The sequence below is a fragment of the Chelonia mydas genome, chromosome 8, assembly GCF_015237465.2.
Source record: "Chelonia mydas isolate rCheMyd1 chromosome 8, rCheMyd1.pri.v2, whole genome shotgun sequence".
NCBI lineage: Eukaryota > Metazoa > Chordata > Testudines > Cheloniidae > Chelonia > Chelonia mydas.
Window position 1 is genome coordinate 91330031 of NC_057854.1, and position 27362 is coordinate 91357392.

Genomic DNA, 27362 nt, shown 5'->3' on the forward strand with positions numbered 1-27362 from the left:
TAAACTCAACATACTTCCCAAATGCCCTTGCTAAGTTCTCATTCCTCTCCTGCTGCTCCAGTCCCATTGCCTCTCAGGCTGTATATCATCTTTTCCACATATGGCAGATTGAATATTTCACTGTAATGGTCCTTGATATTCAACTTGTTTGACCTTCTGCCTACTGCTGATGTTCCTGCCCGATACTCTTTCTAAGGATAATATAAACTCTTGATAAGTTTCAGATCTTGCAGAATAAAGACCCTGTGTGAATAAAAAGAATATGCATTCTTTTCAGTGGCAGAGAAGGTCCAAATATAATTGGATCAACATTTATCCTCTATTTTCCTCTCAGTAGTTGACTATGCCACCCCTACTCTAATTCACTACACTGGCTTCCTCTTTCCTTCTGCATCAAATTCAAGGTTGTGCCCAACCACACGACTATTTACGCCTCTGCTTTCACTTCAGCCTGCACAGCTTTCTTGACCTTTGCATCCTTTTCTTCTTAATGCACCCTTCCATCTTTGGTTTTCACCTTCTTTTAGGCTGCCTCCTACACTGGGCATAGTCTCTGTTTTCCTGTGCACCAGCCACATTCTCTGTCTTCCTTCAAACTCACTTTTCCATTACCTTGCTATATCACTCTCTCATTGACTATGTGTCCATGTCTTCTTGTTTTTAAACTGCTCTCCCTTATTGTACTTGCCTGGTTTGGCTGTAAGCTTTTCTGGGGAGGGGTCTCAGGTTCAGACTCTTGAGTGCAGCCAAAGTGCTCAGAGGGCAAAACTCGGGTCACTGCAAAGGTGACTTAAAACAGTGGGCTCTCAACATTTCCAGACTACAGTACCCCTTTCAGGAGTCTGATTTGTTTTGCATACCCCAAGTTTCACATCACTTAAAAACTTCTTGTTACAAAATCAGACATAAAAATACAAAAGTGTCACAGCACGCTATTCCTGAAAAATTGCTGACTTTCTCATTTTGACCATATAATTATAAAATAAATCAACTGGAATATAAATATTGTACTTACATTTCAATGTATAGTATACAGATCAGTATAAACAAGTCATTGTCTGTATGAAATTTTAGTTTGTACTGACTTCACTAGTGCTTTTTATGTAGTCTGTTGTAAAAGTAGGCAAATATCTAGATGAGTTTATGTACCCCCTGGAAGACCTCTGCATACTCCCAGGGGTACGTGTACTGCTGGTTGAGAACCACTAACTTAAAGTTCTCCTTAGCTCTACCCTGACCCTTGTGCTCCTCTGTACACTCTCTTCTATTCAGGCTCTTAGATCGCACTGTAGTATCTTAGCGCCTTCCAGTAGTGCATTAAGTGATGCGGCTAAAATCTGGCCCGTTTGTTCTCTCATCTTCTCCCCAAGGGGAGAAGTGCCCGCAGTGGGCTGTCTTGTTTTGGATTTTTATTTATTTTTTATAATGTATATGTACACATGTTGCTATATGTTTACGTCAGAGAAGGCAAAGCCTGTCAGAGACTGGGACGTGGGCAGTTGTGCCTAGTGGTAGGAACAGGAGTCATGCCTAGTGATTAGGAGTCAGGAAGGAGCACAGGGTCAGAACCCAGAGTCAGAGGTCAGGAATTGGAGCCAAGGGTCAGAACCCAGAGTCTGAGGCCAAATACAGGTACCAAGAGTCAGAGCCTAAGTCAGGAATCGGAGCCAAGGGTCAGAGTTGGATTACCGAGGCTGTGGCTATGCTACAGAGCTTACAGCCGCTGCTGTAACGTTGCTAGTGCAGACACTCTAAGCCAATAGGACAGAGCTCTCCCGTTAACTTAATTACTCCAGCCCCCCCGGTGAGTGGCGGTAGCTATGTCAGCAGGAGATGCTCTCTTGCTGACATAGCACTGTCCACACCGGTGCTTAGGTTGATGTAATTTACATTGCTCAGGGGGTGGCTTATTCACACCCCTGAGCAACATAACTTATACCGAGGTAAGCAGTAGTGCGTACCTAGTGCTAGAGTGAGACAGAGCTATCACCGCCATGAGCAACTGCTTTGAGCAGCCACCGGGCTTAGGAGCTGGTTTGTTGACTCTTCCAACCAAGCAGGTGGAGTCGCCAATCAGGCAGCATACTTCAGGCCAGCTGCGCTTGTTAGTCTGCCTGGAGACTGACTCTGCTGCAGCCCCAGCTTCCTGACAAGGTCAAAGAAAGATAACTTGCACTTGGAGCGGAAGACGCTGAGGTTTGTGATGGTCTTTAGTTTCCGTTGAATTTCATTCCCCAGTCCTGGATTGGCCCCTGAGAAAGCTCTGTCATGGCCCTTGAGCCTACACTGTGGTCAGGCAGGCTGCCCCAACGTACACCAGGCTGCTGTGCTACAGAGTGCTGCCATCCTCTGGGACAATGGCCCAGGAGAATCCTAGCCAGGCCTCCTTTTCTCCCACCGTGTTCCCTGGCGCTGAGGGCATGTCTACACTGCCCCACAGTTCAGACTCCAGCACACCAAAGTGCTGCACTGTAGTTCCCCTGTGTGGTTTCAGAGTAGCAGCTGTGTTAGTCTGTATTCGCAAAAAGAAAAGGAGGATTTATGGCACCTTAGAGACTAACCGATTTATTTGAGCATAAGCTTTCGTGAACTACAGCTCACTTCATCGGATGCATTCAGTGGAAAATACAGTGAGGAGATTTATATACACACAGAACATGAAAAATGGGTACTCCTCCCCTGTGTGGTCACTGTGGGCATGAATGTAAAGGCTCCTAGTTTGCGCTAATGTAGAAATCTTCCTTAGTGCTAACTAGGAACCTTTATGTTCAAGCCTTCAGGTTGTACACAGGGCCAGGGGTGGGGAGTTACAGCCCAGCACTTTGGTGTGAGCGGTTATTCACACCTCTAAACTGTGGGGCAATGTAGATTGGCCCTGTGGTGATCTCCTCTGAGCTATTTAAACTGGGTTTATGGCCAGATTAAGCCTACAATGTGATGCAAAGCAGTCACAACACCTTGGAGAATCTTCCCCCTCATCTCATTACATATGAGATAGAGCACTAATACACCTAGATGTATTTTATAATAGTAATAAATAATGAGGTATGGGCCCTCCACAAAGTATTTAATACTCAGGAATTTATACTGATAAAAACAAAATAATTTATATCACATAGGTATTTAAACCACTTCTTTACAAGATAAGTAAAGAACTAACAAATGGGCCCATACTCCCTTTCTCCTTAATTGGTCTGGTTAATGCTATTAAACTGATAATCCTCCTCTTGCAGGTATAAGTATCCTTTTCAAAGCATTCCCATTGATCTGCCTCAGGGTTTTTATAAATCTTTAACTATTGCAATTACCTCTTTTTTATGCAAAAATTAATCCTGAGTCATTACAAATGCCTGTCAGAGCAGGAAAACTCAGCTTCCCCAATTTTTACAATTATTATTTGCCAGCGCAAGCAGAATTCCTCAGCCCATGCTTTGTCTGGATAAAATGTTGCACACACTGAATAGCTTGACAAGATCCACATCTCATTTTCATGAAAGTCCTCTCTCTCCCTGCGGGGCTAGCACTCATGCAGTCTTACTCCAGCACACTTCAGTACCACAGAAACAATTGTGGAGAGAGATATCGCTATTATCTAAATGAAAGATTGAACAAGAATGAATTTGTAATCTCGCACAGACATTTTATATAGGGACCGTACAGAACTGGTGACATTTGCACCCATTATTTCTCAGACACATTTTATTTGAAATAAATGTCTGTCCCCACAAGACTTGAAATGAGAAATCTCTGCATTTTTGCTGAGCTAGTTGCCCCCAGAGGAGCAATGTAGAACAACTGGAAGGTAATTGGATCAGTTCTGACAGAACACTTATTTGAATGAAGACTCCAGTACACCTGGGATTTGAAATTACCCATCTCTCCTTCCTTTCAATACTTGAAAATATATTATGCATTTTATGGACCTTAGTGTATAAGGATGTTAAGATGGTTACTACTTCCACTGAGAAAGTCTTAATAACCAACTCCGTTATTTTGAAAATGATCTATACGCTACAAGCAAGAATCAGAAACTGGATAATAAAAACATTTAGGGCCATATCCTCAACTGGTATAAATTGGCATAACACCATTTTCATGTCATTAGAGATACACCGATTTACAACATCTGAGGATTTGGCTCTTAATATACAGTGATCATCAGATCTGGATATTCAGCTGTCTGATGATTTGTGCTAAATTGCCTGTAAGCAACATTCGATGCTGGACTTCTTCTTACTTACTTTTTCCCATCACCTCACTTCAAATATAAAGCTAAGATTTTGTCACGGATAGTTTTAGTCAAAGTCTCGGACAGGTCACGAGCAAAAAAGAAAAATTCACAGAAGCCGTGACCTGTCCATGACTTTGACTAAAACTGTCTGTGAAAAAATGAGGATCTGTGGGTCCCCACATCTGCAGCTCGGGGGTCCTCCACTGCCAATGGGGGCCAGGAGTTGTGGGGTGCCCCTGTCTCCTGTGTCAGCCAGAAGCTGTGGGGTACACCCAGCCCGCAGCTCCAGGGCCCATGGCAGCTGGGAGGTCAGGGATTCTCCTGTGGCCGTGGTGATTGGGAGTGCCCCTGCCACCCCTGGGGGACATGAGCTGCAGGGTACCCCTGCCACCCGCAGCTCTGGGGGCCCGTGGCTACCAAGAGCTCAGGGGTTCCCCCACGGTGGCTGGGAGCTGTGAGGTTCCCCCATCACTGGCAGCTCTGGGGGTTCCCTGCCACCCACAGTGGCTGGGAGCTCAGGTGTTCCCGCACCGCCTGCGGCGGCCAGGAGCTGCGGGGTACCCTGCCACCCGCAGCGGTTTGGAGCTCCAAGGGCCACCAGAGGCAGCGGAGGTAGCCCACAGTTCCCTACCCCTGCAGGTGGCAGGGGACCCTGCAGCTCCTGACCACTGCAGGCTGAAGTCATGGAGGTCACTGGAAGCCATGGATTCTGTGACTTCTGCAACCTCCATGACTAAATTGTAGCCTTACCCATAGGCCATGGATCTCTCAAAGTATCTCCCTACAGATATGATGGAAACAAAAGTACTGTATTAAATTGTATGACACCTTTTACAAGGAATACCTTTTGGAACCTAGTTATTTTGGGTGGATGGAGCTCTGTGACAAACTTCATCTTTATATTAACTCCAGGGATTTTGATTTTACTTTCTTCTTTCCAGTATAGAAGACTCAGATAATAATTAATTATTAATAACTCATATATAATAAATAATAAACCAACTAAATACCTAACAACCCCCCTGAAATATGGCCATCTCTTCGTTAGAGGGTAACAGCCAGGATGGCAGCTGGTGTACAATAAATTGCACAAGTGTGTCAGGAGAGGATATGCTGGGAAATCTTTACACCTACGAAAGGTGCCATGGGAGCTTTAAGGTCCACATGAAATACACAGGACTTCCATTTCTAAAAGGCTTGACCAAACGACAGGAAGCTTATGTCTTCACTGCACAGTAAAGCTGGGTTCTTACTCAAATTTTAGCCCAACCCCACCTACTAACCACACAGAAAAACCCTCTGACCTGGGTAGGGAAGTGCTTTAAGCTTGGGCTAGTTTACTTGGCATGTGGGCACAGGTTACAGACCAGGCTCCATTTTAACTCAGGCTGGAACCCATCCACTTTGCAGCAGTGAGGATGCAGACAAAATCACTTAAGCATTTATAATCCTCTGCTACCCTTCCCACCATCTACCCCTGGAGGAGGGAGGGCAGGGCCTGAAGTGTCTGCACATTCAGGTCCATGTCTTCCGCCTCCAGGCCCTGCAGAGGTTCCTTTATGGTGCAGGTAGTCTGGCGTGGAGCGTACTGGCGCACGCCTTCCTGTGCTGCTTTCGGGGGCTCCGATATGACCGGCAGCTCCTTTATCTCCATCCGAGAGGTCTTCCACAAGACCTCTCCGGGCTGCCGGTCTTCTACGAGGACCTCCTCCGGACCTGGAAACTGTTCACAGCGACCAGGTCCGTGGCAGCCTCCGTGGGGGAAGATCTTGCGGAGCCCCTGCTACACAACCCCAGCTCCGTGTGTAGGTGGCGGAGTCCCCCTTGGTGCGCCAGAGGTTGGTCCTGGCAGAAGTCACCAGAGTCGGAGACCTCCTGGACTACGACCGGGGAGACTGGCTGGATCCCCTGACGCTCGCTCAGCGCATGGGGCTCTCCAGGCCTCGTACTCCCTGGCGCGTACTTCAGGAGGTGAGGGCCTCTTTGCTGCCTGCTGCTCGGGTTTACCTCGACTGGGTCCTAAGGGAGGGCGTGCCCCGGCCACCCTCCACGCCAGGCCCTCCAGACCTTTTCATCAGGCCCCTGCCCCGTGGACCTGACCAACCCCCCCGCCCCTTCACCATGAGCCGGCTACACGAGCTGCAGCCAGTCCGTTTCCAGACGGCGCCAAGGAAACATCTATACACGCTCGTGCTCCACACCCTTCACGTCCTCACCCTCGCGTCCCGCCCCGTCACAAAGTGGCGGGACCTCCTGCCACCTCTAGAGGGTGAGGAGCCCCGGTGGGCCGGCCTATATTCCACCTTAGTCCTGAGGCCCGCTGGGGATATCAGTTGGCAGCTCCTTCACGGGGCCGTGAGCATGGTCATGTACTTGGCGCGGTTCATCCCAATCCTGGACATCTGCCCCTTTTGCGGTGTGAGGGAAACCCTGGTGCACATCTACCTAGAGTGTGCCAGGCTGCAGCCCCTATTCCGGCTCCTCATGAATATTTTGTTAAGATTTTGGTTGCACTTTTCCCCTCACCTCCTTATCTATGCCTACCTCCTATCTATCTATTCCTTATTTCACCTCCTGGTCAACCTCCTCCTGGCCCTGGCTAAAGTGGCCATCTATAAAACCAGGGTGAGGAGGTTGGCCGATGGAGTCTCCTGTGACTGTGGGGCCCATTTCTGATCCTCCGTCCGTTCACACCTCCGGGCAGAGTTCCTCTGGGCGGCGTACACTGACTCCCTTGACGCCTTTGAGGAACAGTGGGCGCTGTCCGGGGTTCTCTGCTTGGTGTCCCCATCCGGTTCCCTTCGTTTGACCCTTTGACCGCACTCCTGTCCCTGTTGTTCATTAGTTGTGCCCCGTAATTATTTGGTTTTCTAGGTCCTGTGGACCCCCCTCTTAGGCTTCGCCCACCCACTTCCTGGATCCCAATAAGACCCTTCCCACAAATTTCCTCCAAAGAAAAGGCAAGTTCTTCTGCAGTTGACGCAACTAACTGGGAAAGAATCTTAGAGTGTCTCAGCACAAATAACTATGAGATATGCCCCCAGACACACAGGAGTTAGTGCAGAAACAATGATGACAAAGTAACCCAGGTAGGGCTTTCCTATGGGGATGCTCTCACCTAGGCTAGGCTAATCTATGTGCTCAGACCTGGGCGCGAAACACCTGGGTTAGCTGTGCAGTGAAGACATACCCTAAGTGGTATGAAATTTACCTTCAGAAGGATGAAGGGCTTCACTGAACCTGCTAGAATTTGAACCCTGATACCAGGGAATGGGGAGTGGATCACTCCAATACTTGGATCACTAAACCATCCCTTCTGACTAATATTAGTTATTTATTTTTGTGATGTCCTGTGAGAAATGAAAATTTCTGTATAAATGCTAAGTATTTTACTGATTATGATAAAAACAGAAACAAATTCTACAGTTATTTATATGAACTAGATCATTGCACATTATAAATTACACCCCTTGACCTGTGAAGGTGAAAAATATGGGGAAGGGAAGAGTTTTGATAAAAACATTAGAGAATCCCTCCTGCTGGAAATGCAGAAAATTATCTGTTTTTTAAGGTCTGTTTATAGGTAGGTTGTTTACAATGATTTTTATTGCATTTGATGTTTTAGAGATGGGATAGAAAATAAAATAAATTGCACACAATGAAGGGATTGGTAAGAAAAATAAGTGCAAATGTTGTAATGCTGTTCCTCTTTCTCCCACCCAATTTTCCTTCCATTCAAAAAGACAAGACATGATGAAACAGAAACTCAGTGCATCAAAGGGGCCCCAATCTTCAAGCATGATATGAGTCATTTTATGCACGTGAGCAGTGCCATTGAATTCAATGTGACTACTCACATGAACAAAGTTACTCGTGTACATAAGGGCTTGTCTACATGGGAAAATGTAACCAGTTCTACCGGTATGACTATACTGGTATAATTAAACCAATAAACCTCTTCCAAAGCAGCATAAATTAAACTGAAAAAAAGTGCTCTTATTCTGGAATAAGAAAAGGAGTACTTGTGGCACCTTAGAGACTAACAAATTTATTTGAGCATAAGCTTTCGTGAGCTACAGCTCACTTGATCGGATGCATCTGGAATAAGAGTCCACACGTGGAGTGATATTGGTATAATTGGTTTAAATTCACACCTTAGGAAAGTTATTCCAGTATCTATATGGACAAGTCCTAAGTGTTTGCAGGTCTGGGACCCACAAATCTGTTTTCAGATTTTAATATTTATACCAAAAGGTGCTAATGGCTTGCCAAGCACCTGAATCCACATGAAGATGATTGTGTGGGTTAATTAAAGGATTCTCTTTTGTCTGGCTTTTAATGCTGTGAGATTCCTTTGTGTAAACCCCCAGGCTCACCTTTGAAAGCCTGTGGCCACAGAGGAGAAGCTTTGAGTTATGTTTCCCAGGTGTAAAACTCAGGGTTTAGGTCAGGAAGTGAGAACTTTTGTTTTGTGAGAGGCCAGAGAGACAGAGGTCCAACACAGCTTCTTTTTAGGGACAGGACAGTGGTGCCTTGCCTAAGGTTTCTGCAAAAGGAATTTTTGTGCAGTCTGTTACCACTTCTGTTCAAGAAAATAGAATGTGTATACATTTTGTAAATAAACAAATCATACTGGAAAAACACCTGACTCCACATTGCCAATTTCTGCTTCAAATAGGAAACTGATCTGCAAGGACCCCATTCAGCACCTGCCTGGCAACAGGGTAAACAGCAAATTGGACAAGGGAACCAGGTTTTCTAGTAGTTTGACCTAATGACTTGGAATCAGGTCTAGTCCCAATTTTGCCTGAGGATCACCTTGGACAAGTCACTTGCCATATCCTGCTTAGAATGGATCCTGTGATTCTGGTGCACAGGGGCAGGATTCGGAGAGCATAAGCAATGGGAAGTGGATATCCTGTAAGTCATGAAGTTTTGCTCCAAGACCCCCCTCCTACCCATCCACACACCACTGACCTGCAAAAAGGATTTGGGGACAAGAAAAGGGTATGGGAAATACTTTTTATGAGGATCTGTTGGCAATTTCCACTCCACCATGTACAGGATAATAGGTACTTCAGAAAAGATTCCATCCCTAAAGAAATACCAGATGAGGAGCAGCTTCATGCCCCAGGGCACTCCTGACAAACAACCCAGCTTCCTAGGCTAGGTGAATTTCACTCCTGTGCAGAGAGCTAGCATAAAGCCTATATGCCAGTTATTGCATCAAAATAGGGCTTAATTGGGAGTCATCTGGTGCATAGCCTTCTTGCTGTCCTTCTTCACAAGGGTGAAGTGTACGTGCTGGGGCCAGATTTTGGGCCTTAACCTCAGTCCTTCCACCTGTAAAACAGGGATAATATTTACCCAACCTTTTTAAGCTCTTTGAGGTCCTCAGATAAAAGTTACTATGCATGTATGTTCATTAAAATTCAAGAGCAACTACTGTATAAATGTCTATAATGGCTTTTGATCTAGCTATCTATTTATAGAAAACCAGCACTTAATACATATCCAATTGTGCAACTATATATGCCAGATTTTCACATAAGGAGACATTTAGTGTTGGTATACGATAGAGATATCCTGTAATTATCTGTGCTATATTTGCTGCTTGTCTGCTTTGGAATTTTAATGAGTAGGAATGCCATTCATGGACATTTTTAGAAATGCAGAGAGCATAATAGGACTTTAGGACCCAATCTTGTATTCCTAGTACGCTCCAAACTCCTACATTAACAGCTTTAGGTGAGCCAGACACGAAGGATCAGGCCCTTATTTGTGCCATTCCTACACCCCACATGCCAGACACAGTTCAATGATACAATCAGAGAGACAAATAATAGCAGAGGAGAGAGTAAGAAATATGGAAAGGAGAAAATACGTGATTTCAGTTGAGATATGAAATAAGATGGAAAGTCAGTGACATGGAAAGATGGAGAAAGTTTGTTTGAGAGTCTCAGTGATGTAAAGTAAAAAACTCTTATGTGTGTTGAGGGACAGAGAGGAGGCCTGAGCTAGATGAGAAGAGCAAGAAAGGCAGGGAAATAGAACGAGTCTAGGAAATATAAAGCAGGTAAGTAGTTCCAGAAGATACTGCACACAGATATGCAAGTTTGAGGCTCAGTTCTTTGCTCCTTGACTAACTGGGGCATGCTCAGCCTTTGGGTGCAGGAAGAGACTTGTGTCAATCGGCAACAATTCCCCAGGCTGGTTTCAGGAATGGAGCTGACAATCAAAAAACAAAAAAGCCCAACAACCAAGCCCTGCCTGATGAGTTGCAATTTCATCCCCTGGGGTCCCCTGTGTTAGAGTAGACAGAATTTGATAGTATTGATTATCAAGGAAATTCTTTATTGAATCTGCTGGACACAGAGAAGACCATTTCATTCTTCCTGGCTTTCTAGCAACCAGGCTGACTAGTGTCACCACAGAAGGTCCTGGCCTAGACAGACAAGATGGAAGTGCTGACTACAACCCCCAAGAAGGAACTACATGCTTCTGTTCTTGCTGGGAGGGAGGACTGTCACAGCAACATGGCCTTCAGGTTGGTAGTGAAGAAGGAAGAGTCAGGGATGAGGGGGCAGCTCAGGGAATCAAAAAAGCCTCAGTAGATGCCAGAAGAAAAAAAACATCCTAAAATGAAATGTATGGCATGTAGCGAGCAGGTGATTGCAAAGTGCCTGCAGCTCTGTCAGGGAGGCAGTGGGACCAAGAGCTGGGCTTTCACACCTTTTCCAGGGACAAGCCCTTTGTTTCCACACAGAGGCCTCATGCCTGTCCGCATGAGCTGCCGTGCAGTAGGCACCGACCCTGTCATTATCACATACCTTCCACTTGCACCCATTCAGATGGCAAGGCATGTGCAGCACCTGCCTTTCAGGTCACATCCCCAGTTCCTTAGGCAGAGGAAGTTTGGGTGTTGTTGACAGGTTTCAGAGTAGCAGCCATGTTAGTCTGTATCCGCAAAAAGAAAAGGAGGACTTGTGGCACCTTAGAGACTAACAAATTGGTATCTGCAAGTTAAAACATGCTTCCTAGGTGGCAGGAAACTGCACGTTGGGCATGGGTGGCGGGTATAGTAGGCCAGGAGAGGCTAAACCTCCTCTGGTGCAGCCTCTGCTGACCTGCCACCAGATGCTGGCCTGTGGTGGCCCCGCCTGCACTTCGCCTCTTCCTGTCCCTGCTCTGCCTTTCCCCAAGGTCCCCACTGTCCGCCACTTCCTGGTGAGCCCCTCCTCTCCTCCACTCCACCCCTCCCTTGCCAAAATTCCCCTCCCCCATGAGGCTTCCCCTGCCCCCATCCCTCCTCTCCTCCATGCCCCTCCCCTGTGAGACCCCTGTCTGCTGCATCACTCCTAACCACCATCCCTTTAATATTAAGAGTGGGCTTTGGGGGTAGGGGGGGAAAGGGAATGCAGTGAGGCGGAGTGGGGAGGAAGGAGGCACCGGGGGGGGGGGAGCCTGGGGGTGCAGTAGCCAGGTGTGGGGGTGAGAGGCTAGGCCTGGGGCAGAGTGCATAGGCCCTGGAGTTGCAGTGATGGGGGGAGGGGGGGTGAGGAGGCCCAGTGGATGGCAGCCTTGGGGATAAGCGGGTGCACGGCTCAGGCAGACACAGAGCGCGGCTGCAGGGAGGGGTGGGAATGTCACAGCTGTCTGCTCTCGACTCCCCAGTGTGCCCCCACCTTGCCCGGCCCCTCCCTCCCCCAGGCGGAACAAGGGATGGGGCGGAGCTTTCCGGTCAGGGGGCGGGGCCACAGCGGAGTGGGCGGATCGAATATAGCAAAGCGAGAATCGGATGAGGCGGGGCGATTGTGAAGACAGAGGCAGGGGGCGGGGCGACGAGAGCCGCTGGCTTCGTCGTCATGGCGCCTTGCCAGTCGAAGGCGGAGCCAGGGGGAATGTGGGGCGGGGCCCCGCGTGGCTCAGGGCGGCCCCATCTCCAGTTCCGGAGGCGGTGAGTACGGGGCGCTCCTCGCGCTGCGGCGCCCAGGCGGGCCCGAGCGAGCCGCCCACTCAGCGGGGCCGGATCTCCACCCTCGGCTCCGTCCCGTCCAGACCGTGACGTGTCAGCGCGGCTGGGCCTTGCTGGGGGCGCTCCCGCGGGCGCCGGGAGACCCCCTCGCGTGGTGGGGATCCGAGCCTGTGCCTGCGCCGGGCTGACCCAGGCCCGGCTTCAGGCTGCATCACGGATCACGTGTCTCTTTCAGCGTTTCCTGTGGGCGGGTCTACATTTTCACCAGGGCGGGGTCAGGCGAGAATTCTTTCAGGGCAGTGGCCGTTGGGATTCGAAAAGGGGAAAGCTTTAAAATACAAACCGTCCCCGTTGCTTGGCGCACGTACACAGTAAATAGCCTTCCCTCAAACGCTGCTAAGTCCCCACGCAACAGTTTTCTTACCTTGCTTCTCTGTAAAGGGGGCGGGGGGGGGGTTAATCAATGGAAGTATGTTTTTGGTTGGTTCACACGTGTATGACGAAATCAACATTTACTAATGGAAAAACCTCCCAAGCCTAGTACTGTGTTACTCAGATGGCCATGTCACAGTATCTGTTTATAAGTGTATCTCCTAGGGATTCCTAAAATGCCTACAAAAGTAATTTTCCCTCTTGATATTCACCCCTTCTTGCCATCTGTTGAGACTAGGCCACTTCCACCTTAATTGAATTGGCCTTGTTAGCACTGACCCCCCACTTGGTAAGGCAACTCCCATCTTTTCATGAAAAGAAAAGGAGTACTTGTGGCACCTTAGAGACTAACCAATTTATCTGAGCATGAGCTTTCGTGAGCTACAGCTCACTTCATCGGAGCTCACGAAAGCTCATGCTCAGATAAATTGGTTAGTCTCTAAGGTGCCACAAGTACTCCTTTTCTTTTTGCGAATACAGACTAACACGGCTGTTACTCTGAAACCTGTCATCTTTTCATGTGCTCTGTGTGTGAGTGTATATATATGTATATATATAAAAATTGCTTACTGTATTTTTCACTCCATGCTTCTGATGAAGTGGGTTTTAGCCCATGAAAGCTTATGCCCAAATAAATTTGTTTGTCTTTAAGGTGCCACAGGGACGCCTTGTTGTTTTTGCTGATACAGACTAACATGGCTACCACTCTGAAACCTAGTGTCTAGGTGCTAAACTGCTTTAATATTAACAATGAAGCTTGATGGGACAGGCTCCTCCCTTGTGCAAAATAAACTTCCTTTATAATGTTGCAGATTAAGTTCTCAGTAGTTTTGAAGTCTTTGCTCATTCTTGCACTTTGACTGCACAACTGCAGATTTTTTTTTTTTTTTTTAAGGTTCACATCAAATGGAGCTGCAGTTATGCACTGTGTTTATTAGGATAGCTTGCAGAAGGGTAACACACAGAGGAAGTGATAGTTGTCTCCTTGACTGAAGTGTAAAAAGTCAGTAGTCTATGAAGTATATGGGATCTTTTGCTGTCTTTTTGAATGAACAGTGAAGAGCCTGGGCTTCCGTACCAGTTCTGATAACACCCAAATTATTGATATACAAAGCATATTGCAGCAGCATACCTTAATTGTTCAGTAAGGTTTTTCCTTGTGGAGAGTGGTTTAGTGGCAATTAACTTCTCTGAGGGAGGTTGTGTGTCTGTCAGTTGACATTGCATCAACTTTGTTTTCTGCAGGAAAGTACATGCACCTAAAAAGCATGATAGGTGCATTTTATAAATTCAAAACTAGATAACAAAAAGTATTTCTCCTCCTGACAGTAAGGGATACAAATATTCAAAATAAAGAGCAAAATCCACATAACCTTATTGTTACCAGTTTTTACATCTTCCGAATACAATCATTTTAATCTTGTCTTTAAGAAAAAGAGACCACGAGGAATATCTTTCCTGCACTTTCAGTAGCAAAGTTTAATATTTTTTTGTACAGTTTAAAACAGTGTTGTAACAAGTGCATAATAGAAGACAGGGTAGTAATTCTGAGACTTGGCAAACAAGAAGTAGGATATTTCTGTTCAGCTAAAGTGAATTCATAACTCAGGAATTGTTTTAGTTCTTATATTTTTAAGATCTCTACAATAATGTTTCTTTTGTTTCAGGGTGAATAAACAAAAGAGAAATGAATGCTATCTGCAGCCTAAAGATAGCTGGTAGGAACTGCATTTTATTTCGCTTAACTTCTTTGGCCAGTCATCAAACAAAGTGCAATAATCTTTATAGGTCTTCAGTTGAAGCTTTGAATGGACATCGCCAGATTCAAAGAAGTCACATAGTGGATAAATGGAAGCGACTAGATATAAGTAGCAACACCAGCTATTGTTTTATGATTGGAAGCTCTAACTTCTACAGAAAATTTATTAATAAAAGCCAAAGATGTTTTTTGAATGCCAAGAATATAGAAGAGTGCACAAACATACTCAGTAGCTGTAGAAGTCCTTGTTTCCTAACCTCTCAGCCGTTAGTGGAAGAGCTTGCATTATTTCAAAGTCTTGCTCCAGTTCAGTCCCCAAATCGCGTTCCTGCTTGGGATGTTCAGATCATCAGGCTTTTTCACACATCATCATCATTTCAGGCTGCTCCAGTGCCTCTATTGTGGATTATTCTTAAACCGGCTCAGAAGCTATTTGCTATCATTCTTGGAAGGTAAAATATTGTTTTATTTTCTCTTAGAGTAAGACCCTATCCTTCAAAGACTTACGTATGTGTTTACTGTTATGCACAGTGAGTAATCTCATTAATGTTAATGGGACTACTCAGTGTGTGTAAAGTTGAACATTTGTGTAAAGCTTTGCAGGATTTGGGGTTAGGGTTGAATTTTTTTTTTTTTAATTTTGTTTTTATCACAACTTTCAAACCACAATAGAGTCCATACACCAGTCAGACTAAAATGGTTATAAACTGGGAGGACCTCTCTCCTGTGGTTTTGTTTTAGAAAATGCACCAGTTTCAGACCATAACAATCAATCGCTATTTATCCAGGTCCTAACAAAATAAACACTTATTTTTGCTGAGCACCCTCAATGAAAATCAAGGCCATAATGGCCAATGATATGTTTGGCAAAGCCAAAATATCGTGGCATCTATCTACTGAAAGAGTAGACATCATGTTTGCCAGAGATGTGGTCCGAGGCAAAAGCAGAAGCCAAAAACTTGGGTGTACCTCACCTGTCCTCTTCTCCACAACAAGCAGGAGAGTAGCTACTGCTGCTGACACAATTCTGACATGTTGATTTCAGGCTGGAGATAAAGTGGGGGTGCTCATTCTCCCTGGCTGCAGCCTAAGCTGAATGTACAAATGTACCACATGGTTTAAGTTGGATTCTGACTGTGCAGCTCCTGCGTAGAAATAGAAATTCATTCTCTCCCATATGCGCAGTGAGATTCAATATGTGCATCCTTTTGTATGTACTTATTTTTGATCAGCCCTTGCTGATTGTGTCTTGCAAATCCATTGAAGGAATACCAGGGTGAAAAATCCTTCCTTCAGATGTTCTTAAACAAAAAAATCCCAACATGCTCTTTTTAACCAGATCAAAAAGATACAGTTGGAATAGTTCCTATTAAAAAAGGAAGACTCTACTTTGTGAGGCATTCCTGTTCCTTGAAGGAAATATTGCACTGAACTGACAGAATACATACAACTTAATGATTCTCTTGACTCTTTCATCCAAGGATATCCTAGCACCTTACGAATGTTAATGTATACAGCCTCTCCTCACTTGTGTGAGGCACTATACCCACTTTACAATGTACAATGTTTGTGTCTTGCAGGAGCATCAGAAAATGGTGGAAGGCACTGCCTCCTAACAAACGGGAACTTTTTAAAGAAAGTGCAAGAAAAAACAAATGGAAGATAGTTGTGGGTCTGTGTAGCTTTGTGGTTTTATTTATTATGTTTTATTTTACTCACTTGGAGGAGACACCAATCACTGGGCGTGCTCGACTGTTGGTATTTGGGAAGGAACATTTTAGGGAATTGTCCCAGATGGAGTATGATATGGTGAGTTTGAAAGAAAAGAAGCCTTCCCCATTTCACACACACACAAACCATGTTCCTGTTCATTGATGTATCTCACAACCCTGGTCGGGCTCCCCCTTCTGGCCACTCACTAGCCTTCTGTTTGCGTACTGGCATATTGGACCCATCTGCTCTTAAACTTCCATTTGTCTGGGTAGGCTCCAGCACGGTCTCTTTCTTTGGCTACATGGGCATGTTTCCTGGGCACAGACTTGATCTGTTACCTCTTAATGGAAGTGGGACCTCATCATTTGGCTGTCCTAAGCCCCCCACATCAGTGCAGATCCCCCAAGCCACCCCACTAGTTTAAACACACACTTTCCCAAAGCTTCAACCTTGTGGGCACTTTGATTTATAATTTACTTCTCCAGGATCACATGATAATTAAAACATATATAACAGACTTTACAATGATTTCTAACATTATTACTCATTATGTTAGATAGCACACCAGAGAGAAAAATCTTAAGTAAAAATAAAATACCTATGTGCTGTTCCCTGCCTAAGTTTCCTCACCACTCGAGCCTTTTTTTGGGATTTGATCAGAGTACTCTCGGGCAGGGGTTCTCAGTCTTCTTTTTTCTGAAGCCCCCTACCCCCAACATGCTATAAAAACTCCACCGCCTACCTGTATCACAACAACTCTTTTTCTGCATATAAAAGCCAGGGCCGGCATTAGGGGGTAGCAAGCTGGGGAATTGTCCAGGGCCCCATGCCCTAGGGGCCCCTGTGGAGCTATATTGATCAGGCTTTGGCTTCAGCCCCAGATGGCAGGGCTCAAGGCCCTGAGCTTCAGCCCCAAGCAGCGGGGCTTCGGCTTTCTTCCCTGGGCCCTAGCGAGTCTAATACTGGCCAGCTTGGTGGCCCCCTGAAACCTGCTTGGGATCTCCCAGGGGGCCCCGGACCCCTGGTTGAGAACCGCGGCACTAGGGCATGCATGATCCTACTTCTGCACATAGCTTCTCTGAATCGTCCGTGAGGCAGTGTCAGTGTCCTGCAGCCAGCTTCCTTCTGCTCTCTCCCCACATTGGTCAGTCATTTTTGTACTAATATAGCCTAATTAATATCCAAGCATTTGGTGTAAATAGAAATACTGCTTGGCAGCATATATAAATATTCAATTTTATTACATCTGTTACAAAATAATTAGCATAGAGTTGTGAAAAACTGAGCTCTACTGCTTTCCTTGGATGATTGACTTGGTATATAAGAGTATATGAGAACTGGATTGTTAATATATTTGTTTGGAGCAAAACTTTTACTGTGGTACACTGATAGAGCATGTAAATGTAACAGCTAGCCTCCAAACTGCATTCTTTATTCTGTATAGACCTCAACAAATTGTCTCTTTCAGTGGATGGAACAGTTTAAAAATGAGATGTTATCTGAGACAGACCCTCGCTATCAGGTAGTGAAAAAAGTTATTGGTCATCTATCTGAAAGCAACCAGGACGTCCCGCAGGTCTCGGAGTTCAAGTGGGTTATCCATGTGGTGGAAGAACCAGGCATAAATGCTTTTGTGCTTCCAGTAAGTAAAATCCAAAAGCAAAGGTAAGCAATATTGAAGAATGCAACTTGTTTACACAGTTCCTATGCTATATTATGATGTGTTTTTTCTTTTTGCTCACAGAATGGACAAGTATTTGTTTTCACTGGTTTGCTAAATGCGGTGTCAGATATTCACCAGCTCTCTTTCATTTTGGGCCATGAAATAGCTCATGCTGTATTGGGACATGCAGTAAGTACCTCTTTTTAAAAAAACAAACAAAAAAAAACCAAGTTAATATATAAACCAAAGTCTCAGGCTGCTTCCTCAAACTGAAGAAAGAATTTGGTTTAAAGGTTGACTGTCCTGATCCTGCACATATTACTGTGCCATTTTAATCAGTGTTCGCACTATACCTGCTAGTGAATGCTGGCAGGATCAGTCCCTAAGAGAGGCTTCCATTCCATTACAAAATAGCAGTTAGGCTTTGACCCTGAGATATGCAGGCTTTGGGAGTTGCAGGTGCTCACCACTTTACAAAATTGGGCCCTTCGTCCTTCTAAACATGTTGAATCCATAGATGTATTTAAAATGTCTTCTAAATTACATGGTACTTGCAGTTCAGTAGCAAAGCCCTAAAATTCCATAGTTAGTTTTTAGGATTGTTGGATAAGTCTTCATGGGACCTAAAGTCTGACTCCGTTTGCAGATAACTGAGTGTGCTTGCAAATGTGAACATGCACCACCTTGCATATATCCCAAGCCCTAATGTGTTCATGGATGAACTGGTAGTTTATCACCAGTTTTCATGCACAAAACGGGTATAATAATCTTTCACATTTTGCAGGTCCAGCTTTGAAAAAACAGGTTGGGAATAAAATCTTGGCCCAAGTTGTTGTAGATGAAGATATGTTATCCATACTGCTGCTTGTCGAAACAGAAAAATCATGTCATTATAAGGTGTAGCTGCATCTATACCCAAAATCATTCCTTTTTTTTAATGCAACGTCTGCAGTCTTTTATATCTGTACTTTCCCATCTAGTCTCAAAACCCATAAACTTTCAACATAAAACTCCCCATAATTTTCCAAGGTTATTCTAGAGCTAGGTAAATAGCTCTCAAAAGCATTTTCAAACAAACCAGCTGTCTTGTTTCACTGGCACCTGCAAACATTTTGGTGAACAAGAAGATTCATGCCAGAAGTGCTTGTTGTTATTTGAACAGTTAAAAATATTCATGGCTAATTTTGTGTAGGAAAAAAGGGAACTTATCCTCTTGTTATAAAGGCTCAGTCATCCAATCAGAACCCGAGTTACCATGTGACTTAGGTAACCAGTTTCCTGGAGTGAATACCCAAATCTCGCACAAACTGTTCACTAAGCAAAAAAAAGAATTGTGACCCACGCAACAGATTTGCATATGATCATATACAGAAAAAGGGCTAAATTCATCTGAAAAATAGTCATGACTAGTAGTTTTATTAGTTCTAATTCATGTAGTGGAAAGTTGCTATACAACTGTGATTAGTGCATTTGGGGAACAAATGTAACAAGGGATAGCAGTATTCCCTTGGGGCTATTACTTGGGAGGGAGAAGTTATGCTGAGTTACCCCTTTTTGATAGCATTGCACCTATGAAAAGGAGAACAGAGAAATGAGAGCTGCAGTTTTTGAGAGAGAGAAACAACAGCTCTAACTATTGGAATAGCTTTACATTGTAACAGAATTGAATTTAAAGATTAACATTGGCAAGACTGATGGAATTTGGGAGGAAGGTGGTCTTAGCGGTTAGGGCACTAGCCTGCATCTTGGCAGATCTGAAGTCAAGTTCCTTCGCTGCTACAGATTCCTTGTGTGAACTTGGGCAGGTCACTTAGTCGCTCTGTGTCTCAGCCCTCATTTGTAAAACAGGGATATCACTTCCCTACCTCACAGAGGTATTGTGTGGATAAATATGTTAGATTGAGAAGTGCTCATATTACAATGATCAAGGACTGTAAGCTGGTTTACCACTCACTGGCCAGTATGTCAAGTAAAGCTTCCGACAGCAGAAGAATTTCAGTCCATTTTTTCCAGGGATGTGTTTGTCGCCAAAATAGTCCAACACAAATCAAAACAGAAAAGCCAAGTCTGGATGCCTGACTTCTTCTAAAGCCTCATTCACATAAGGATCCTGTCCCTGCCCACAGACTTTCTGTCTTCAGCGAGGCTGGTATGGAGAGCCTGTTTCTAGTCTTTTTTTCCCCTGTCACTGGGTCTCCTGCAGATGCCTATGTGCTCTCTGTTGCTTGTTGGTCTTTTATTTGAGGACCAGGTTGTCTGCAGGCTATCACCTGATACCTGGCCTAAAACCTCTCGCCTAGGAGACAGCGAATTATTCGCAGTTGGGGCCAAGTCCTCTTTTCTTAAAGGGTTATCCCATTCTGTGATGGCATATACGTACCTAAGATAGAAAAGAACTATCTTTCTCAAATTCAGAAATAATGCATGCAAGCAAGATCCAAGGGTAAATTATTGAAAACTTCACTGTTTTTGTTTTCAGGCAGAGAAAGCCAGTCTGGTACATTTCTTGGATTTCCTGTCGCTTATCTTGCTCACTATGATTTGGGCAGTCTGTCCTCGAGATAGTTTGGCAGTTGTAGGCCAGTGGATCCAGACCAAGTTGCAGGAGGTAAGGTGGAGGCAGTGGTATTGTTGTACTTGCTTCATTTATTTAATACCTGGTTCAGTATGCTACGCACTGTGACACTTTTCTATAAGTGCAGCTGAATATACTTTCTACTATTATTCGGGTAAGTTGTCATTTCTTAGTCCATTTGGAAAACATTCCATTTGTAGTACTGGAGTATGACTGTGCCACCCAACTCTGTGTGTAAGAGGGGAGAGCTGAGGGGAGAGCTAAGAGTAGAATAAGGATTTGGGTTTTTTTGAGGGAGCTGTATTTTTATAAATTTCTAATATTTCTGCTTCATCTGATGCTGTATTGTGACTTGACCCTTGTAATATTTCAAATATTTAGTAAAGAATTTACTGTTTTTAGCTTGGGAAGAGCCCAATTCCAAATTGCGTAGCAGAGGGTCAGCCTACAGAACTAATCTACAGCATATTAGCACTTGTGAATTAGAACCTCTGGGATGTTCAATATCCCATTTAATCTTAGTTTGCTTTTTCAAAATAATTGACATTTGAGGTACTATTTTTCTGCATTTGACAGCTGTTTTCTTTAGTTTGTCAGAAAGAATTATGTGAAATGACTGTGTTTATGGATGTTTGTTGTTGGTGGGAAACAGGCTTCTAATTTAACAAAATTCAGGATCTAAATCCAGTTTTAAAGCCAATAGCGGACTATAAAGAACCCAGTGAAATGTATGTAGTCCCTCCAACATAAATACCAATAAAATAAAACTTGGAGTTTGTGTGCTGCCACATTCTTCCTGGTAACCAATTCATTGTGTGCGTCTGCCAGTTATTCAGCTACTTCTTATGTAAGTTTTTGGGGGAATTTTGCATATGTCATAACATTTTTATCAGCCTTGGAATAAAGACTCTTATATTGCCTGTGATTCTTTTCCTGTTACCCAGTGGTTCTTCAAAACAAATATAACCAGTCTGTGCTGTAATATCTACCCATCAGTCTGGGAGCTATAGGCTTTGAACATAAATTATTATAACAGAGGCTGGATGTTTGTAGAAGCATCTGAAAAGCCAGCACTGAATGCCAGCAAATGATCTAAAGACCAAAGTTTGAGGAAATGTTGAATTATTGTGACTGGACTCTGACAAAAGCCCATTGTTTGGTCTCTGAGACCTAGCTCCCTGTCAACCTCTCAAACTTGTTTCTTGCTCTTAAGGCCTTTCTCACGTTTTGGGGTATCATGACATGCGCTTTGTGGGATTGAATTATGCCTTCGACCAAGAACGTATATTAGATTTATTCTCCGACCCCTACATCAGTAGTTTTCTGTCCTGACCTTCTCTGCCCAGGGCCAATTTTTTATGCTTGCACTACAAAAGCGTTCTTGTCCTTCAGTGGTTGGGATCTCTTACCCTAGCAATAACTCCAGATAGTTTCAAATTCTGACTCTTGGCTTAAGTAAAATAAAATTTATTCAACATGGAATATGGAGAGAGACAGCTGAGGTAAAAGCAAATTGCAAAACTTTATTCTACAGTCTAAGGCTACTTCAGAACTATTTGGGTAGGGAGAGAGGCTTTTGTTAAAGGGAAGTTTGTTAAAAGCACAGTCTTTCATCCTGGATTCAGCCATGTTCTTGCAAAATCCTCCTGCTCCCGCTCAGCGTCTAGCTGTGATACTTACCAGAGCGTTTTTTTCCCCCCTTTATCCCCTTTTTCTCTCTTCCCTCCCCTCCCTATTCTCTAACACATGGTTTGTATTTCCTGAGCTAACTGAGGTGTTGAGATTTTTAAGGTGTATGGGACTTCCTCTTTAACACACATAACCATTGTCAATGTCTGTAAATCCATATCAGTCGCTCTGTTTAATTTCCGTCAGGTAGTTTTGAAGGGAGAGTTGGCAGATCTTCTCTTTCATTCCAACATGTCCATAAGTTTAAAAAAACAACAGCACATAATCAAATCATTTGTCAACGGCTGCAGGTATTCATCTGTCAATTAAATGCCTTGAGGCCCATCCACAGAGCTCCTTCATGTGGCTACTGCCGAGGCTTATTAGGCAGAAGCAGAAAAGAAAATCTCTTTCTTAACAAGGTTGCTTATTCTATTTGAATTTTCCTATCCCTGTGGCCTCAATCCTTCCTCTAAAGTACAGATAGCAAGTATATAGAACTTCCACCAATTTTGCAGGGCAGGCATTTAAGAAAGCATCTCCTGAAAATTAAGCAAAATTTGAGATAATCATTGGAACACAATAAATATGGAATACACTGTTGCCATTTTTAATAATTCTTTAGAGTATAACCGTAATTGGATGGGCAGTACTGGGACGTATTTTAAGTCTAATGGGGACACCATATTGCTTGGTGGCAACAGATCCAGAAACATTCTGGGGATAATAGAGTTTTAGTGCAGATCCTTGTAGTGTTATACTCCCCCCTACGTTGCATCTCCTTTGTTCTATACAGCAGCCATTAGAAAAACAAGCATCCAGAATTCATTAAAATTTCTGCAAGTGATTAAGATAACTTTCAGCTCTCCCACCCCTGTTTCGGTAAAGAATAATCAAATTTCCTATCTCTCAGACTTGTATAGCTTTTTATTTTTGGGAGGGGGAGCTGCGAGATAACCTCCTTGATGCCTAGAAGCCCCCGACTAAAAATTGCAGTAAAATCACCAAAACAAAAAATAACAAGTGACCATGATGAATAGATGAAAAACTGCCTGTTTGTAGAGCTTTACTCAAGTCAGTGCTGCAAGTGATCATCTTGTCCATTTGTCAGACACAAAATAGAAACTGGGAGTGTCATGGCACACACAGGTGATCCATCAAGCTTATTATCCTCCCTCTTTTTTATTAATGGTGATTCAGAAAGATATGAAAGACCACACACACCTAGAAGAATCTCCTGTCCTCTAAATGATTGTGTGCTTCTCTGTACCTGGGGAAACTGTTCAATGAAATGGAAGTAAATATTCCCTATACGTATTTGTCTCAAGTTTTCTGTGTTATCTATCATTGCAATATATAGACTTGGTAAGAAAGGCTTCGGTGTTGGGATTGAACTGTCCTCTCCTTCCTTATAAAACATGGAATTTGCTTTTATTTACTCTGAGAGGATCAGCTTGGGTTGCCTTATATTATGTTTCCCAGAGCCTTCGCACAAACACAAGCCAATACATTGTGACAGGGTCTGCCAGATGGCTATAGGAGAGTAACAGAAGGCAGATATATTAGCCCCAGGCTAAGTAGGTCCCTTTTCCCTGTGTAAGGTAACAGGGAAGGTGCCAGAACAATCAGGAACCTTCTGGAAACAATTAAGACAGGCTGATTAGAACACGTGCAGCTAATCAAGAAGGTGCTAGAATCAAGTAAGGAAGGCTAATCAGGGCACCTTGGTTTTAAAAAGGAGCTCACTTCAGTTTGTGGTGTGCGTGTGAGGAGCTGGGAGCAAGAGGCGCTAGGAGCTGAGAGTGAGAACGCGGACTGTTGGAGGACTGAGGTGTACAAGCATTATCAGACACCAGGAGGAAGGTCCTGTGCTGAGGATAAAGAAGGTGTTGTGAGGAGGCCATGGGGAAGTAGCCCAGGGAGTTGTAGCTGTCGCACAGCTGTTCCAGGAGGCACTCTAGACAGCTGCATTCCACAGAGTCCTGGGCTGGAACCCAGAGTAGAGGGCGGGCCCGGGTTCCCCCCAAATCCTCCCAACTCCTGGTTAGACACAGGAGGAGTCGACCTGGACTCTGGGTTCAGAAAAAAGGCCAAGCTGAGGGCTGCCTTGAAGCTCCAAGGCGAGCAAATCCGCCAATAAGCGCGAGACCCACCAAGGTAGAGCAGGAACTTTGTCACAATATGTATCCTATTCTTGTAAAGCTTTTTTGGGGAGAGGGGGGTAGGGTGGAGTGGGAGACATACAGACATCCTAAAAATAATCCAAAAATGCCTGTCAATTTACATCTCTGTAAAGATGCAGGAAAATTTAGGTACTTGGCTCATTTTACCTAGATTTGCTGAATAAAACAGGATTATCCATGCTGCTTCAATAAAAGAACTAGTGCCTCGGTTTCCTCATGGTGTACAAGTTGCCAGGCCCACTTCCTTGATGCTCTTCTTTTGTGACAGTTACTGTTCTAGAACACTTCTTTCCTGATCCCAAATGCTTTCCAGCTCTTACTCATCCAGTGATGGAGCTGAAAGAACCCTGCAATAAACTTGTAACGCTCCCTCTCTCTAGTTGGAATTTTCCAATTGATACTCAGCTCAGAGAGTGATGTCATAATGCCTATAGAACAGGAGCAAAGTTCACTCAGAACAGCAGTCTGCTTCAATAGGGCATGTGAATCTTTACTGTAACCGGTTTTACTAGCACATGACTATGTGAATCTTCATAAGATGCGTATTCTGGAAGATTGGAGGTTGTATAACTGGATCTTTGCCTGGCAAAACAGTGTCTTTGTGCAATGTCATTTACATCACTAGGGTTAATAGAGTGGGAGCAGGCCAGATTAATATCTTCATCTCTTGGATTTCTCAAGGAGCATTTATGCCCTGTATTGGGAGTATAATCATGAAGGGGCAGTGATCTCTTATGGTTTATGGTAGTGTCGGATACTGTGGACTGTCTTGTTTACTATACCATACGTACTTACCCTCAGGTATGTCATACAAGGCTTAAAGACACAGACAATTTAAAAATCCCATTTCTCCCTGAAACTTTTACCTGCTACAGTTACAAGCAAAACCTAAAATGACATTAATTCAAAGATACGATAAAAGTTTGTCTCCTGTTTATGCATAATCTGTTTGTTTCCTCTGTTTGTGTGGATCTTCCACACAGCCATAGGGGAGATAAAACACTTTTTAAAACAGACAAATGTAATCGTAAATCCACAAAATTGATGTGGTTAGGAGGGGCATCACATCCTTGGCTAGTACCTGAACTGCCTTTACTTCCCTTTTTAAAATTGACTAGCTAAATTGATAGTGTCCCTTAAACTGCTTTTAAAATGCTCTGAGATCAGCTAATGAAAGGTGCTTTAGAAGTGCATTTACTCCTTTTCCTTGAGAAATATGTAAATTTCCCAGGTGAATACATGGATTGAGTTCTGATGGAAAGAATATACTACGCTAGACAAGGATTAAAACTGCTTACTTGTCATATATAGGTAATTAATATAATGATGAACCCCTCCAGCTTTTCTTATGAGCAGGTTAGAAAATATACAAAATGTTAATGACTTCATAAATCGGTGAAACTAAGAATTATGATCAAGGCTTTGACATGTTTCTCTTTCAGTTTTTATTTGATAGGCCATATAACAGGACACTGGAGGCTGAAGCTGACAAAGTTGGACTTCAGTTTGCTGCAAAGGTAACTAAAATAGGTTCTTACTAGCCAAATAGTTCTTCTGCTTAATTTATTATTGGAATAAGTTATTTACAAATGACAATTCGTGGACAGGTAAACTTTAATTTTGCAATCTAGGAATCCCCCAAATTTTAGTCAAATAGGTGTTTAAGGGAAAACATAATAGTTTACTAATCAACTGGAAAACAAAAGGGCATTTTTGCTAAAATAATAGTGGAGCTCATAAAACTGGGTGTCACTAACTTATTCGTAAACAAGTGAAAACCAAGAAGTTCCCTATCATAGGTAATATACATGGAAGTATATCTGGCAATGTAGATTAGAAACTCCATCCATTGGCTTTTGATATACAGTATTTTACTTAGCTTCTGTCTGTTACAAAAGTTATTGAAGATTGTTTTACTAATCTGTAGTGCACTTGAGTTTCAGTATATCATTATCAGAGTAGATAATGTAAGTAAGCAAGAGTGGTTTAAAATTTTTCTGTATTGTGATTGATTGTATCACTAGAGATATGATAGCTAGTAATTATGGTTTATATAATGCATTATAACTTAAAATTCAGATCAGTTTTTTGTTTGGTTTCAAGATTTAAAATAAGCATAGTCGTATTTTTTCAGTGGTGTCAGTTTATTTATAAATCACTTTTAATATATCATCTGCTTCATATGTGCAAGAGATGGGTTTCATACTTCTATGTGGAATTTAAATGATGCGGCTCCTTTTTAACATGAGGCTTTAATGCTCTTTGTAAAGTACTCATAGTTTATTTCATAATCTCTCTACCAATTCACCCTTTTATCCTTAGGGGGATTTAGTGAATAAATTAAGCAAGACCTTTTGGCTTTACCTATCTAATTAGTGTTTTTGGAGCTAAGTTGGATAACTATGTCAACAGCACCATCTAGTGCTAATATATCGTAGTAAGAGAATTCTGCTTTTTGCAGTTTGCCCTTTTTGAATCTTCTATCATTCTGAGTTTCTTATTTCCTATAGTTGAGATTGCACTTTTATTTGTGGTTTTAATAGGTTACAGGTGAGGACATAGGTCTTGGAAATATATTTAGGGAAAAGGTAATTGATATCTAGCTCTCTGGGGCAAAGACCTCATTGCTTTGAAGCATGTAGTGGTCATACCAGAAACTAACACCAGATGATGACACACACACTTTTAATCCTTCTGCTGCAGTAGGGACATCTCCTTTTAACACTAACTTAAGAAGACTTAGTACACACATACATACACATACACTTCTAATATCACACATGTGATTATGGTCTCTAGAAAATAATTCCATAATAAAAAGCTTGTTACCTTGCACCTAGGCTCTTTCTTCTGCGTTCTGACCACTAATCCATCTCTAACAAAAATATTAACATTCCAAATCTTCGAGCAGTTTACTGCAAACTTTTATTTCTGACATCTTTGAAGGGAAGATGCTATGGTAAGTGCCTTACAAACACTGACACACAGAGGTTAAAGCAACTTTCCCAAAATAGTACAGCAAGTATGTGGCTGTCATGACTAAATCCAATCCTAATTCCTACTTTTGTTTTTTAACCACTAAAATGTGCTTTTTTGTACACGAGCACCTAATAATGAAGACAGTGATATGTACCTCACTCATGAGAATTTTCTGTAACTTGGG

General features: G+C 43.4%; 1 protein-coding gene and 1 long non-coding RNA gene across 10 annotated transcripts in view; one reads left to right on the top strand and one right to left on the bottom strand.

The window, feature by feature from the left end:
* Positions 1–9241: 9241 nt before the first annotated feature.
* On the bottom strand, positions 9242–11957 carry LOC119566924. The gene is made up of 2 exons (XR_005226492.2): positions 11062–11957; positions 9242–9574 (listed from the first exon to the last, which is right to left on the bottom strand). It is a non-coding gene; the product is annotated as an uncharacterized LOC119566924 (long non-coding RNA).
* A 118-nt stretch (positions 11958–12075) lies between these two features.
* Positions 12076–27362, top strand: part of OMA1 (OMA1 zinc metallopeptidase) — a 32157-nt gene continuing 16870 nt past the window's right edge. For 2 of the 9 annotated variants that reach the window (XR_006292776.1, XM_043553157.1), the window contains exons 1-7: positions 12076–12188; positions 14306–14849; positions 15978–16206; positions 17555–17752; positions 17855–17962; positions 20253–20381; positions 25642–25716. Coding sequence is in view for 8 of the 9 variants with exons in the window: in XM_043553157.1 (XP_043409092.1) it covers positions 14326–14849; positions 15978–16206; positions 17555–17752; positions 17855–17962; positions 20253–20381; positions 25642–25716 (1263 nt within the window). In the remaining variant the exon portion in view is untranslated. Of the gene's footprint in view, positions 12189–12222; positions 12578–12599; positions 12827–14305; positions 14850–15977; positions 16207–17554; positions 17753–17854; positions 17963–20252; positions 20382–25641; positions 25717–27362 lie in introns of those variants that run through there. The other 7 variants (XM_043553153.1, XM_037906760.2, XM_043553156.1 and 4 more) reach the window with 7 other exon arrangements.